At 44.9% G+C, this 13,860-nt stretch overlaps 1 protein-coding gene across 1 annotated transcript in view; it reads left to right on the plus strand.

Annotated features, from left to right (window-relative positions):
- LOC120536417 overlaps positions 1-11,960 on the plus strand; it is a 32,134-nt gene extending 20,174 nt beyond the window's left edge. Inside the window, exons 6-9 of the mRNA XM_039764753.1 lie at positions 1,286-1,582; positions 1,691-2,041; positions 7,658-7,983; positions 11,624-11,960. Coding sequence (XP_039620687.1) covers positions 1,286-1,582; positions 1,691-2,041; positions 7,658-7,983; positions 11,624-11,674 — 1,025 coding nt within the window. The 3' untranslated portion in view covers positions 11,675-11,960. The remainder of the gene's footprint in view (positions 1-1,285; positions 1,583-1,690; positions 2,042-7,657; positions 7,984-11,623) is intronic.
- The last annotated feature ends 1,900 nt before the right edge of the window (positions 11,961-13,860 follow it).

Consider the following 13,860-nt stretch of genomic DNA (forward strand, 5'->3'; position numbering starts at 1 on the left):
GTTCCCGTATTTGGTCGATTGATGTGTTTATAACCCTTTACAAAATAAGCCCATTGTGTTAACGATGGCCAGAATCCCAGCACAACAGGAGACATCTCAACTGTATTAAATCTGTAGAGCGCTGTAGAGTGACAAATTCAGTGAGCAAGTGTTATTTGACAGCTTTGGCTCACCAATGGACCATTCCTACAATGACTTCCAAGGCCCAGGTGCCCTGTTAAATGTTTAGCTTATTTCCAAAGTGACCTTTGCTGGACTTCACCTCGGAGCCCACAGGGATTTAAATGGACAAGAAGCCCTAGTGGCTGGTAGTCCACTGAGGAAGTCACCAGACCATTGCTGGGTTTGCTGCCTGCCCTCTGGCATCCTTGTGAAACGTCGTTGGTGTCCTTCAGATTGGCCAGTTCTCTGTTTCTGTCTTCCTGTTGGTCTCATCCAGTTCCCTTTAGGATCCCTTCACAGTTACTGTCAGATTCTTGGCTGAACCCATGCCATCCTTGTGCCTCTTGTGCCCCTGTCATTCACTTGCTTTCTGGGTACCTCTTGAGTACGTAAACACACAGCAGGCCATCATAGGCCATCATAGGCCGTGGTCAGTCTGAAGGAGTGCTGCTGAGCTGCCTTCCCAGTTTGTCATTGTCATTTTCAACCCATCCACCATTGTGTGCCATCTGTAATTCACCTTCTAAAGTGACATCTGTCTGCACTCTGAGCTCCCAGAAGCCTTTGCTCCATACGTGTTACAATGTGCTATGAATTGTATTATTTTATGTAAAACTCCGAAATGTTCCCAAGCTTAAAAAACCATCAGCTGACAACTCTAGCGGCCATTTTGCAGGCAGTAGGTGTGTGATTGCAGTGTGGCGTATCTGATTCACTTACCAGTAGTTAGAAAGTACTGACCATCATTTAATTTACATTTTGAGAGCGAATATAAAAAGAATAATAGCAGAGGTAAACTTTAATAAGTTTATAAGAATACATGAACAGTGATCAGTGAAGCCATTGTTGAGCAGTGGGCCGAACCCTGAACACCAGGAGATGTCATGGGAGACAGACAGACAGTAGAAGTTGGTGCAGGAGGCCCAGCAGGTCCAAAAGAGGACCCAGTGGTCAGTGGTGTCACCGTCCACAATACAGACAGATAGATGACTGAGTGTAGGACATAAGTGGAGATTTAGAGCGCAGACTCGTTCGCTTGTTTGTTTGTGGCTTTTGTGACTCCTGTAGGTCTCTATAAACTGAATGTGCATAACCTTTGACCTCATCTGTTTTTGTCATGTAGCTAAACCCACAGTGAGTAACATCCAGCAAAACTCCACATTTGAAAATGACGACTTGGAGCTAAAAGTCACAGCATCAAACTTCTGGCCTCGGAATGTGACAATTGAGTGGTTTGTGGATGAAGAAATGAAAAAGGAAGAGGAGCTGACTGGAAATCCAATTAGTGGATCAGACTCGTACTCAGCAGAAAGTGTCTGTCGTGTAACGGTGCAGGAGTGTGAGAACAGCAGGATCATGGCGAAGATCCATCATGAATCATTAAACTTTCCAATAGTGAAGACCTTCACAAAGCGTAAAGGTAACCAAGGGTGGCTGTCGAGTCCCATTCAGTCTGGACTCCCTGATATCAGGTAAACCAGCGTCACACAGGATGGCCAACTTCACCAACCTGTCTTTTGTGTTTCAGGCTCACTTCAGTGTAATATCAACTGTCTAACGTATACGAAGGTTCACTTCCCCTGCGTTCTTTTGTGTGAACTACAAGGCCTCAAGTCAGATGACAAGAAGGTTGAGATGACCTGGTTTAGAAGTCCCAGAAGCCAAGGTGCTAAGATTAAAGCAGGAAGTGATGGCTGGACAATCAAAAGCAACAAAGGTTTTTATGTATGGGAACCGAATGAGACCCTCACATATAAGAATTTTCTGGAATTCATCCCTGATGAGGAGTCCGAACTCCTGATGAGGTACACCTGTGAAGTGAACCACGAGAGTCTGAAGGAGCCCTTTAGGCGAGTCCTCATACCAAACCTAGACAGAGGTAAGTGTTTGGGGTCGGTCAGTCGGTCAGTCGGTCAGTCAGCCAGCATGTGTTCCCTTCCTTCTTTAAGCCTTCTTGGTTTTTTTACACGTTTCTTGTAATGATATATTTTATAGTAATTGTGTTCTGTGTGTTACCTGATTTTTATATGTACTGTAATGTGTTCTCCTGTTTTACGACGTGTCGTTTTTTATTTGGATTTTTCTGGCTTTTCAGACTCCTTTTTCCTGTTGATTGGATTCTGTGCACAGATTGTGTTTGTGGCATTTGTTCGCGTTGGATTGCCTCTTCGACTTATTTTTGCTCTTTTTAGCATTTTCTGTTACTGTCTCTGTTTTGTTTAATGAATGTTTTATTTATAAAGATTTGGGTGGGACTTGTCTCGATACAAGCCGGAATTTTCAAGGTTCTCCTTCTAGTGAGGCCTTTTTGGGACCTTTGAACCCGAAAGCCAGTTTTGCCCACATTGGGGCCTCGCCAGGCCAAAACCTGCCGTTACCATTATGGGGTGAGCCTCTCTGGGGAGGCCTGCTTTCCAGGTCCCTTTCACTATGTTTGAGACCCCAGGTTACAACAGTAATAATAACAGTAATACATTTTATTTATATAGCGCCTTTCCCATGCTCAAGGAGCTTAAGTTAGTAAGTGAGTTGCAAGTGCTGAACGCGTCAGCCACATGAAAGGGTGCGTGTTTTATCTTGTTATCAGCTGCACCTAACACAAAGGGTACCAGCTCACCTCTAGGCTTGTTTTCTTTATGGGGGGATAGGAGGAAATGCCACAGACCGCCCATTGACTGTTACTTGGACCCTCTGACGTGTGTTCAGCTCTGTGGGCGTCTGGTAGCAGGCTGCTCGCTGAGTGGGACTCTCTTTTATTTTCACTCCTTTACTTCAGCCCGGTTTGCCACCAAGAGAGGACTTCAAAAAGGTGTTCACATGGGCCAGGGCTGCCAACCGTTTCTAAATTTACAGACAGTCCATAAAAAAGTACTAAATTCATCATGTCTGTAAATCTGTAAAAAAAAAAAATCGTCACTGTCCATAAAGAATCGTCTCTCCTTCGGTGAAGTAAACATTCCAATGAACTCTTGTGACCAGAAATTTGTGCAGATCTACTGATCTTTAAACTTACTTAAATATAACTTGTGATATGAAGATCGACGGATCTGCGTTATGGCTGCCTACACAGACGAGCAGAAAGCAGGTCCTAATCGGCCAGTAGCATCAATCAGTCATTAGGGATGATGGGAAAAGGTCACTGAAGTAGAAAACATGGAACTTGACAATGTGAGTGATGATGACAATCCCCCCAAAAACGTTAGACAGCGCTCATCTCAGTCAGATTGAACGAAGGACCCCAAATTTATGCAATGGATGTGATTGGAAAAGCTCAACAGTAGAACTGCATTCTGCATACGGTGCAAAAAATGATTTTCTGTTGCGTTTGCTGGTGTGAGAGACGTGCGTAGCCACGCTAGTAGTAAGAAGCAGGACGCGATGGACAAAGGCAAGGACACGGCGATCAGGAAGATCGCCCTAAAAAGAATGACACTTTGCAGCACAAGGTACTAAAGGCAGACAGAACTGAAGATGGTCACCTTTATCATTCAGAACAGTTTATCGTTCAGCGTAATGGATGACCTCAGAAAATGCATTGGCAACTGGTTTTCTGTCTCAGAAATAGCTAAGAATGTGAGATGTAAACACACCAAGTCCTCCATGCAATAAAGAATGTTTTAAGCAAAGAACTGAAACTGGATTTAGCAAAATGGCTCAGAAAACCGCTGTTTACTCTTCTGTTGGATTAAGCTATGGATGTTTGTACATCAAGAAAGTTGCAATCGTAACGTGCAATATTGATTTTCTAGTATGGTAGATCTAGAAAAGGCTGACTGTGAAACCATTTTCAATGTGGCATTGACTGACGGCATTCCGCTAACAAAAGTTATCGCAATTGGCAGTGATGGAGCTAAAGTGAAGATCGGGGCGAAAAACTCGGCACCTTCGTGATTCCAGGCTGTGCAACCCGGCGTGTGTGACATCCACTGCTGTTGTCACGTTGCAGCGCTCTGCTCCTCTGATGCATGTAAAGCTTTGGTTGCCTACAACGTCAGAGCAGCTCTGCGGAGTTAAACTGAGCCATTTTTCAAACAGTTGCCAACGAAAGCAGCTTTCCAGAGAGCGCCAGGCTTTCACAGAGGCTATCAACCGAAAACACTGAAGCCTGGCTATGGCGGGATGCACTTGGGGATTTCTGCAATGGCGTTGTCTGTCTTCGAGAGAGAGAGTGCCGGAAAGCAGTTTGTCCTGGGCACGGGCTTCCATCAGTCCATAGGTGAGCAGCCTGTAGTGCAGGGCACTTGTCCAACTTTTATGACTTCTCTTTGAGCATCAGACCTCCAACATGGGTGCAGGTTTTTGCTGGTAAACATGAATAGGAAATGGCACAGGTTACCGCTTGCTTGGGAAACCTTGACACAGCCGACAGCGACTCTGGCGACCCTGGCCATATACAGTACATGTTGATCAGGGCACTTGGGCACTTTTAAATAGCCTGCCAGTTTTTGTCAGGGTGCTTGCCTGGCAAGACCAGTATCACTCTGTCTTATCAGCTGGCTTGTGTGGCTTTAGCAAATACGCTTTTCTGAAATAAATGAATGCATTTCTAATAAACGTCTGTCATAAGCATGACAAAGAGCCACACAAAAAACAAAGGTTTGGGGCAGCCACCTGTGTATTGTTCCTGGCTGGAATGGATATTCGTGAGGTACAGATCTGAACAGGTTCAAGTCCACAACTGAACTGATCTGCTGGCACGAATATGGCGGCTTTAAAGGGAGAGCAGAGGAAGTGACATCACCACTGGGGCCGAACCAGAAGTGACGTCATCAGTTGGATCCGAATGGGAAGTGACGTCATCGGGGCCAGGCAGAATTTCCCGTAACTGGTCTGCAGAGAAGTGAGAGAAAGAAAGAGTCCGTGGACTCCGCTACCCCCTTACTCTCATACAGGCCCTTTAGCTGCCCCCCATGCCCACGTGTGTGATGCCTCACAGATCACAGTGACACACTTAAGACCTTTGACTACAAAACAGATTCTCACCAGAGACTCGGCTCCTTGGAAAGGTAGAAAGGATGCGCTTTGAGTGTCCATATTCACTTGTTGGCAGACAGAGGAAGGCCCCTTGCAAGTGTCCATTTCTGCAACTGAGCTGTCAGAAGATTAGCCGAGCTAAAAGGTCTGTGAAGGTGTCAGTTTCAGATGAACTGAGGGCTGTTCTGTCAAGCAAATGAATAGAGAAAGTACCAGAAGAAAAGACGTGTGTCATAAAATCTAACTGAGTTTGTCATTGAAAGATCTTAGCAGTATGTTTGTCAAAGCTGGAACAAAATCCCAAATCAAAGTGTGTAGAACAAGCAAAGAAGTCTGAAACTGGACATTACAGGAAAACAAAGCAGAGTGACGGAGTGTCTGAAACTCCCAGCAGCAGAGAAGATGGAGAGAACTGGGTGGGCTGCCCACATTTGAATTGTCCACACAAGTGACGGCTTTATTGATCTGCTAGTTTGTTTGCTGTTTGATGTCTAATGTGAGCAGAACAATAATTCAGAAAAAAACGCATGATGTACAGTACTGTGAAAAAGTAAGTACACCCCATGGAAATTGTTGAATTGTCCGTCAGCAGACTGCCTAAGGAGGTCCTCATCACGGGCACCTCTTCAGGAGCACCTGATTCTAATTTTGATGGATGGTGATATATTGGAGGGTGGACTTAATTTTTCCATGTGTGACAAATTTGTAATTTTGTTAATTTAAATGAATAATAAGAATGAATACACAATGAAAATCCACTTTTTGCAAGAAGATCAAATGTTTGCCTGTTCCAATATGTCAAAGAAGACAGCAGTTTCTGCTTCATTTCCTTTTTCATGTGCCTGTATTTGTAAAGTGGTCATCAGTCAGTCAGTCAGCGCTAGTTTGTGTAGCCCCTCAAACAGAGGAAACAAACCTGAAATAAAGTGTGAGACTGAGCAGGAGGAGAGGGTCCTGCTTGCCACCTGTGTACACTTTGCATGTTGTCTGTGTGTCTTTGTCTCAGTGCTCTCAGGTCCTCTCCGTGTCCTAATGACGTGTGTGTTTAGTCCACTGGTGACTGTGAATTGCTGGTGGACTAAAGTCCACTCCAGGCTCAGGTCCAGCTTTGTATCCAAGTGAGGCTACAGGACTTGATGAGGGGATTTGACTCCTTTAAGTACATAACACACTTTAAATGAATATGGACATTAGGCAGGCTCAACAGGGAATTGTACTTACTGAACCTGTTTTTAGGGTTTTCTAGAAGTGCCTCTTCAACGTCCTCCATGCTTTAGTAGTTCAGGCTTTGCAGGACTGGCATCTTTTCACTTGTTGAGATCTTTAGGATGTGGTGGCACTGCCACCATGGCTAACTGTGTTCACACTCCCAAAGTCTGCTCAATTTGTGCCAATACTGATGACTATGAATTAGTGACAGATATTTGTGTGATGGGCAGCCGGCGTTTCAGTCTGGCTGGGACATCCCTCAGCAGACAAAAGGAGAAAGAGTAGCCTTTTCTGGACACTGCCTCCCCCGGGACACTAGGTGGCAGCTCCCCTTGATGGCAACAGTTCCCAGGATTCCCTCAGGACATTATGGGACATGGAGTCCGTTTCCTCAGCCCTGTTGGATGCTGTAGGTGCCGCCAGGGGGAGCTCACAAAGAACCTGAGGATTTACATTATTACTGCAAACTGGAAGTTCTTCAGAGTCACGAGGACAGAAGCCCGCAGTACTTCCGGGATACTTGACGAAGGAGGATATGGCGTTTGACCCGGAGAAGGACTACTTCCAGGTCATGGACTATAATAGGACTCTGGGAATACCAGCAAGGCGAGCCGGAGTTGGGTGGTAGAAGAATGGAGCTGCTGGGTGTGGAGGATTTGATTATTGTGTATTATTATTGTGATTATTGAATATTGGAGAATGGTGGAGTGTGCGGTGCTTTGTGCACTTTATTTAAGTAAAATAATTAAATATTATTCTACACGTGTCCTGGACGTCTGTCTGGTGGGTTCAATGGGGCAACAGCACCTCTAGCGTCCACACCAGTCTGCTACGGCCATTGCTTTCACTATTCAGTCATCCTGGGTTGCATGGAAGAAAAGCATGCAATTCATATTAAAGAGATCCTTCAAATAAAATCGCAGAAAAAAGAATGGAATTCAGAATTGTAAGAACCTCCATTCTAGTTCAATACTGTATCTGCCAGGCAAGCCATAGTTAATATTAACTAAAAGTCCTTCTTCAGTCGCACATACAAAGTGCCCTCACAAGGCGTTCGGACCCCTCCTTCACTTTTCACATTTTGTTTTGTTCCAGTCTTGTGCTAAAATCATTTTAATTCTTTCTTCTCATTAAGTAACATTCAACACCCCAGAGTGACCAAATGAAAACAGGAGTTTAGAAAGCTTTGTAAAATTCTTTACAAGAACAAGCGTAACACTTACAGCGTGTGATGGTACAGTAGGCATGTTAACAGTAAATGCCTTACAACTACATAACTGCTGCTCTTTGTCTTCCTTCTTCTCATCTACAGTAATTAGGCCTGATGTCAAACTACAGAAAGTCGTGTGGACTAAAAACCGCTGTGTGCTGCACTGTGTGATCTTTAACTTGCATTATCCTGAAGACTTCAAGGTGACCTGGACCAGGAAGGAGAAAAGTACAGATAAAGTGGAAATAGTGGCTGGGACAGAAAAGTGGCCCGCTGAAATTTCCACAGTCGGACCATGGATGGAAGCCGTCAACTATAAAGTCATCTCACAGTTGGAGTTCCAACCAACGCCTGGCTCTGAAGACATGACTTACTGTGTCACTGTGGACTTTCCAATATCAGAGAAGAGCTCCAGAAAGCGTGAGCTGGTGAGTACCAGTGTTAGGATCAGTTCAGTGCCTTAGCCATCTTTACGCATTTCCTTGTATTTTTCATTTTATCTCCGTGCTGCTGTCTTGTTCACAGTTTCTCGACAGTCCTTTACCCTAAAGATTGTGCATTGTCTGCAGAGGTGGCTCTCATGTGACGCTGCAGTGGTCTGTGATGGTTCCTGCACATCAGGGATAGGCGACATAACAGGGACAAGCAACTAAGTGGACCACAGGCTTGTGTTTTTGGGGGGACAGATAGTGGGAGACATTCACTAAGACCTCAAGACGTGCTGTCTGTGAAGTTCTGTCACAGTTGCTGGACTGTGAAAGTGACGCCAATGTGGAGGCAGCTCCTGATTTGCTGCATCCTCCTCTGAGGACTAGAGGTCCTTTAACGTTGAACCTCCAGCAGCTGGAGACGATTCTTTCTTTTCCACAAACGGAGGTCTCTGTTGGTGCATCACCCACCCATGATGAATGTTAGAGAAGGCTTAGTGCTATAAATGTAATTAAGTTTAGTCGCAAACCCACCCTCGTGTCCAAGACATCAGATCTGCATTTGAGTTCTTTATACCACCACCATCATTGAGATTGACCGAACTACTAGCAGACGACTCTTTAATGACAATGGGACAGAGCTCGATCAGGCCCACCTACTGCCCTACACTGGCATGCTGATTGTGGCTGAGGTGTTTAGAGCAGCGTCAAGGCTGTGGAGTGCTGGTACTGGTCGGGTCAGAATCCCAGTTACGATGCCATTGTTCCATGGGATTGCTAGTATCAGTTGCTTTAATGACAGACAGACATTGGTGGATCTTGCTGCTGTAAGGGATGTGTGTGGCAGACAGATTGGACAGTCCTGGTCCCAATGTGACTGGGTGGTTGAATGTCTGGTTCTGTGCTGGGTGTGCTGACCTTGCATACAGCACATTAACCAGACTGGCGAGACATTCGGACAACATGAGAAGCACAGTCCAGCTAGCTAGATAGATAGATAGATAGATAGATAGATAGATAGATGTGAAAGGCACTATATAATAGATAGATGGACAGACAGACAGACAGACAGACAGACAGACAGACAGATAGATAGATAGTCTGTCACTGAAGCTGCTCCTCTGTCTGGAGATGATCCTGTTCAGTGGATTCTCCATGATTGACAGGAGTCTGCTCAGCGACCATCGCTCTGCCACGGATGTCAAACTGTCCATCTCTGTGCCTACAATAGAGCCTGCCTTCCTCACCAGTTTGTCCCTCTTTTTTATGCCGCCTCCCCAGCACACCACCGAATAGAAGATGGCGCTCGTCACAACCGTCTGGTAGAACATCTGCAGCATCTTATTGCAGATGTTGAAAGACGCCAACCTTCTAAGGACGTATAGTCCAGCTACGCATGGGATGGTAAATGTTAGGCATGACACGGGGGCTCAAGGGCCACAACAAAATGACTAATGTAATAAAAGACACAACAGTCATAAAGCTTTTGGGGTTTTTAGGCCCCGTATACTCTAAAGTAAATCAAAGATAAGTTTTCCGTCAGTGTTTTCAAGCACAGTACAAACGACCGGGACAACATGGCTGGGTGGACAACTTATAGTGGGGGACAGGAAGTGACAAAATGATGGGGAAGCCGTAGTGGTGGATGGGTAGATGATGTCATCAGGAGGGGACCAGAGGTAAGAAAGGGACCCGGAAGCGGGTGGAATCAGAGGTCTTCCGGGAGTGGTCATGGTGGCGATGCCTCGGTTTTTCTGGAGGAATAGAAAAAGAGAGGTTAGTACCCTGCCATGATGGCCCGTCGGGTCCTTAAGCTGCTCCCCATGTGCTCGTGTGTGACACTAAGTAATGAGAAGCAGCTGTCCACATCAGCACCATAAGAAAGTACAAGCCAGACATTTCTCGAGCACTTCTGAATATTAAGATTGCTTCTGGTGGCCTTCACCAAAACATCTGCTGTCACCTTGAACCGTCCCAAGAAAAGAAAAAGGTGTACACTATCCAAAGATGACACTCCACACATCATCCTGGATTACAGAGATGTTGACAGCCAGGTCAAGGTCACAGCCACCTCAGCCTGAGACTGCTCCTCAAATGGACTTATTTGGCTGATGCTTTTATCCAAGGTGACGTACAACATTTATAATACAATTACGTTTAAGTTACATTCATTTCATTTTGGTTTCCAATTGGAGCAGAGACAGGTGAAGTGACTTGCTGAGGGTTACACGGTGTCAGTAGTGGGATTTGAAGTCCAGGGCCTTAGCCACTGCACCACACTGCCGGCCTCATTGGTCACTTATTGTTTTCTACCTCATTACTGTTGTGTTTGTACTCATTATATGGAGTGAAGTGGTCAAGTGGAGGTGCAGAAAACTGAATTGTGGGTAAAGCCCCTTGACACCTCACATTGAGAGAAGACGACACCTTCCAAGACATCAACAGCAATGTTCTTTGTGTGGGACATTAAGGTGACAACTCCCAGGTGTCCGCTATGGTCCATCAGCAGGCAGAAAACCTACCAGCAGTCCAGGGCGTGTCCTCTAGGAGGCATCACACACACTCAGTCGAGCAGTTTTAGGGTTCTGACCTTTGACCTTCTACCTCTAACCCCCTTGGTAGACGGTGAGGAATCCCAACAGAGTCGTATTATCTAAAGTCATTGTAGATCCTTTAAGTTAATGGTAATGGTGAATTTACCTGAGGGTTTGCTTAGTTTGATCTTGAATATAAGGTCGCCATAACACAGATAACCGAAGACTCCATCCCACCCTCGCCAGCACGTCAAAGCTAATGGGGTGTTCTTAATACGAGCTCTGCGTGACCAGAGTACAGCGCTTAGACTGAAGTTAGACAGCGAGAGGGGCACATGAGCTGTTGGTCAGACTGGCTTGGAGGGCACAGGGTTTGCAGACCGTTAAACACGTAAATGAGATGAATAGCGAGACAGAAACTTTAAGTAATGTAACTCAAATAATTATTGGTGACAACAAATTCCCTTTTTAATGTGCATCACCAACCGTTTTCTTTAGTTTCTGCGTGACCTGTTTGCTTTGAATTTCAAGGATTTTTTTGAACAGCAAGTCTTAATAACTGCTGCATGCCTTTCTGGTGGCTGCGCTTGAACTGTTTTGAATTACTTGGAAGCTCTCAACAAATGGAGTTACTGTCAGTATGGGATGAAAGGAGACGAGTGGGCAGGAGGCTGGCGACCAGGGGAGTGGTGCCCCTCAGCTCGTGTGTCTCCATCGCTTCAGTTCACTTCAGTCCATTTCCTATCCCTTTACTCCTCCACTTGGTGCTTTCACTCTCTTGTATTTTTCACCTTCATCATGATGCAGACTCTTTTTTGTAAGCCTCTGCCATATAAAGTGTCTGAAGACACTACAAACAATGGAAAGGGTCAGTGCCCTGAGTCCACTGCTGCTGGGAGGTGCCACAGACTGCCTGTGATGTCACCAACTTCGTTTAAATATGAGCTGGACAGGCAACTTCAAGTCCACACTCTGTTTGGTGGGACACTTGAGGCTCAGAGTGCTGTGTGAATGCCCAGTAGAGCCTGACTAGTGACTTGGTGTGAGGCCTGCGCTTGTGCCTGCTGACCACTCATTGCTGACCTTCTCGTTCTTTTTCCTTTCAGAATGTGAGAAACCTCCCAGCAGGACAGAACAGAACGAGGAGACATCAGTGATCCCTGCCCCACTCATATTTTTGTGACCAAAGGAAAATGAAGCCATCTAAGTCTGTGACCTGCCTGGGCATCAATGACCCACACTTGAGTAAATGTGACTGTGAGTTCACTATGAGTAGTGAGTGGGTCGGTCCACTGGGAAGGTGGAAGGCAAAAGGAAGTGACCAGTGAACAGCAGCTCAGGACGTGGACCTCAGCCCTTCCTGCTCGCTTCTCTGCTCTGCTTTTGTGCTACGCTTGTCTCTTTGCTCCTTTGTTCCAGTTCAGTGTCTCCTCATTTACCTGGCAGTGTGATGATGTTTTATCTAGGTAGATTCATATATAAATTGCTCTACTTACCTATTGTATTATTAATATGCAGCCTTAGAATACCTAATCTCATAGACTTACCGCTGTTTATAAAGTATTATTGTATATGCCTTGTCGCCACCTTCCCTTCTGTATCTGTAACCTCAGGCAATTAGATGTAGTAAAAAGACAAGCAGGAGTTAAGTTACATATATAAAATCATGTATTATTGATAATATTCATAAACTAGCAAAATATCCGCGCTTTGCAGCGGCGAAGTATTACATTAAAATATTTATTAAGAAGTAAATTAAACCTTTTTAAACTGAGAGAAATTATCCCAATAATTATTTGTTAAGGATCTCTTTGTATACCACATTGTGAGTTCGGCCCTCCGGTTGTAATCTGACCAAGCTGTGTGCTGAGCTTACTCTTGAGCATGTAACGTACAGTCGGCCATGTGAACAGTAATCTTGTCTCAGATCTCACAGCGTGGATTGCTGCTGTCGTAATCGGTTTGAGTTTCATGGTTTGTTTCAATGACGACAGTATTTGTAGGACTTGTGTTGAAGTGACATTCGGCATCTGTCAAGTGTTGTAAGCACACAACCGGTTTCATCGATAACTTCACATCCAGCTTTTGAGAGTTTAAACATTCATAAACATCAAAGTGTCCACTACTGAAATCGTCACCTGTGAATCTAAGATGTTTAAGAGGCATTGGTGGTTGTCCAAAGGTGTAAAATATTTGGCCATTTTGGTACACTTGAAAGTGACAACTGAACAATTCAGCGGCAGCCATCAACTCACATGCAGATCCATAGGTGAAGGGCTTAAGCATTTCACTCTTCTAGTGCTCCTGTGTAGTCTAATTATCTCCTGTACCGTCATCAGTCCACACCTTGAACCTGTCCCAGTCATTCAATACATAAGACACAATGGATATCAAGAGTGAGCCTGATATGGCCGTGCAATATGTAACACAGAGAATGGAAAAGGCAGGTGGCATCTCCGGACATGGAAACCACTCGGTAAGTGACAGTTCTTTGATCGATGGTGATCACCTCGATAGACATGTTAATGGGGGTACGGTTGGAATGATAAAAAAAATGGGTACCTGAACAATGTAAAGTAAGTCTAAAATACCTACACAATAACTATAAGTGTAATAAAGGAACAATAAAACAGCAGAGAAGCCGTGGATTAAATAAAAAGGCTGTAGTTATCAGCAGGGAGACGGGAATCCCGTGGCGAAGCAAGGAAGGGAATGGAGAGACCGGAGCGACGGACGGCCTTATATAGGCAGGCAGCCAACAACGTGGGAGGCGTTGGGATTGGGGACCCAACGCCGCCTCACACGGTGACCGAGCTGCAGGCTATGGACGTATATATGTACGTAAGTAGGATTCAGTGAGCGTTGGGAACCCGCGTACCAAATTTCTTGATGATGGGCCCATAAGTAACAAAGACTGTTGAAAAGTTCAATATGGCGGCCAACAGTGGCATCATACCACCGAAATAAGTACGTACATCGGTTTTGGTTAGTGCAGAGTAGCCGCCTACCAAATTTCGAGAAGATGGGCCTTAAATAGGAAAGTTCAATATGGCGGACGTTGTTGACCGTTGTGACCATTATGAGTAGAATTTCGAAATGAAACCTGCCTAACTTTTGTAAGTAAGTTGTAAGGAATGAGCTGCCAAAGTTCAGCCTTCTACCTACACGGGAAGTTGGAGAATTAGTGACGAGTCAGTGAGGGCTTTGCCTTTTATTAGTATAGATATATACACACCTATGTACATCATATATACACACACACAAATTATATATGTGTGTGTGTGTATATATATATATATATATATATATATATATATATATATATAATGTAGGTAGGTGTGTG

Source organism: Polypterus senegalus, chromosome 10 (assembly GCF_016835505.1).
Source record: "Polypterus senegalus isolate Bchr_013 chromosome 10, ASM1683550v1, whole genome shotgun sequence".
Taxonomy (NCBI): domain Eukaryota; kingdom Metazoa; phylum Chordata; class Cladistia; order Polypteriformes; family Polypteridae; genus Polypterus; species Polypterus senegalus.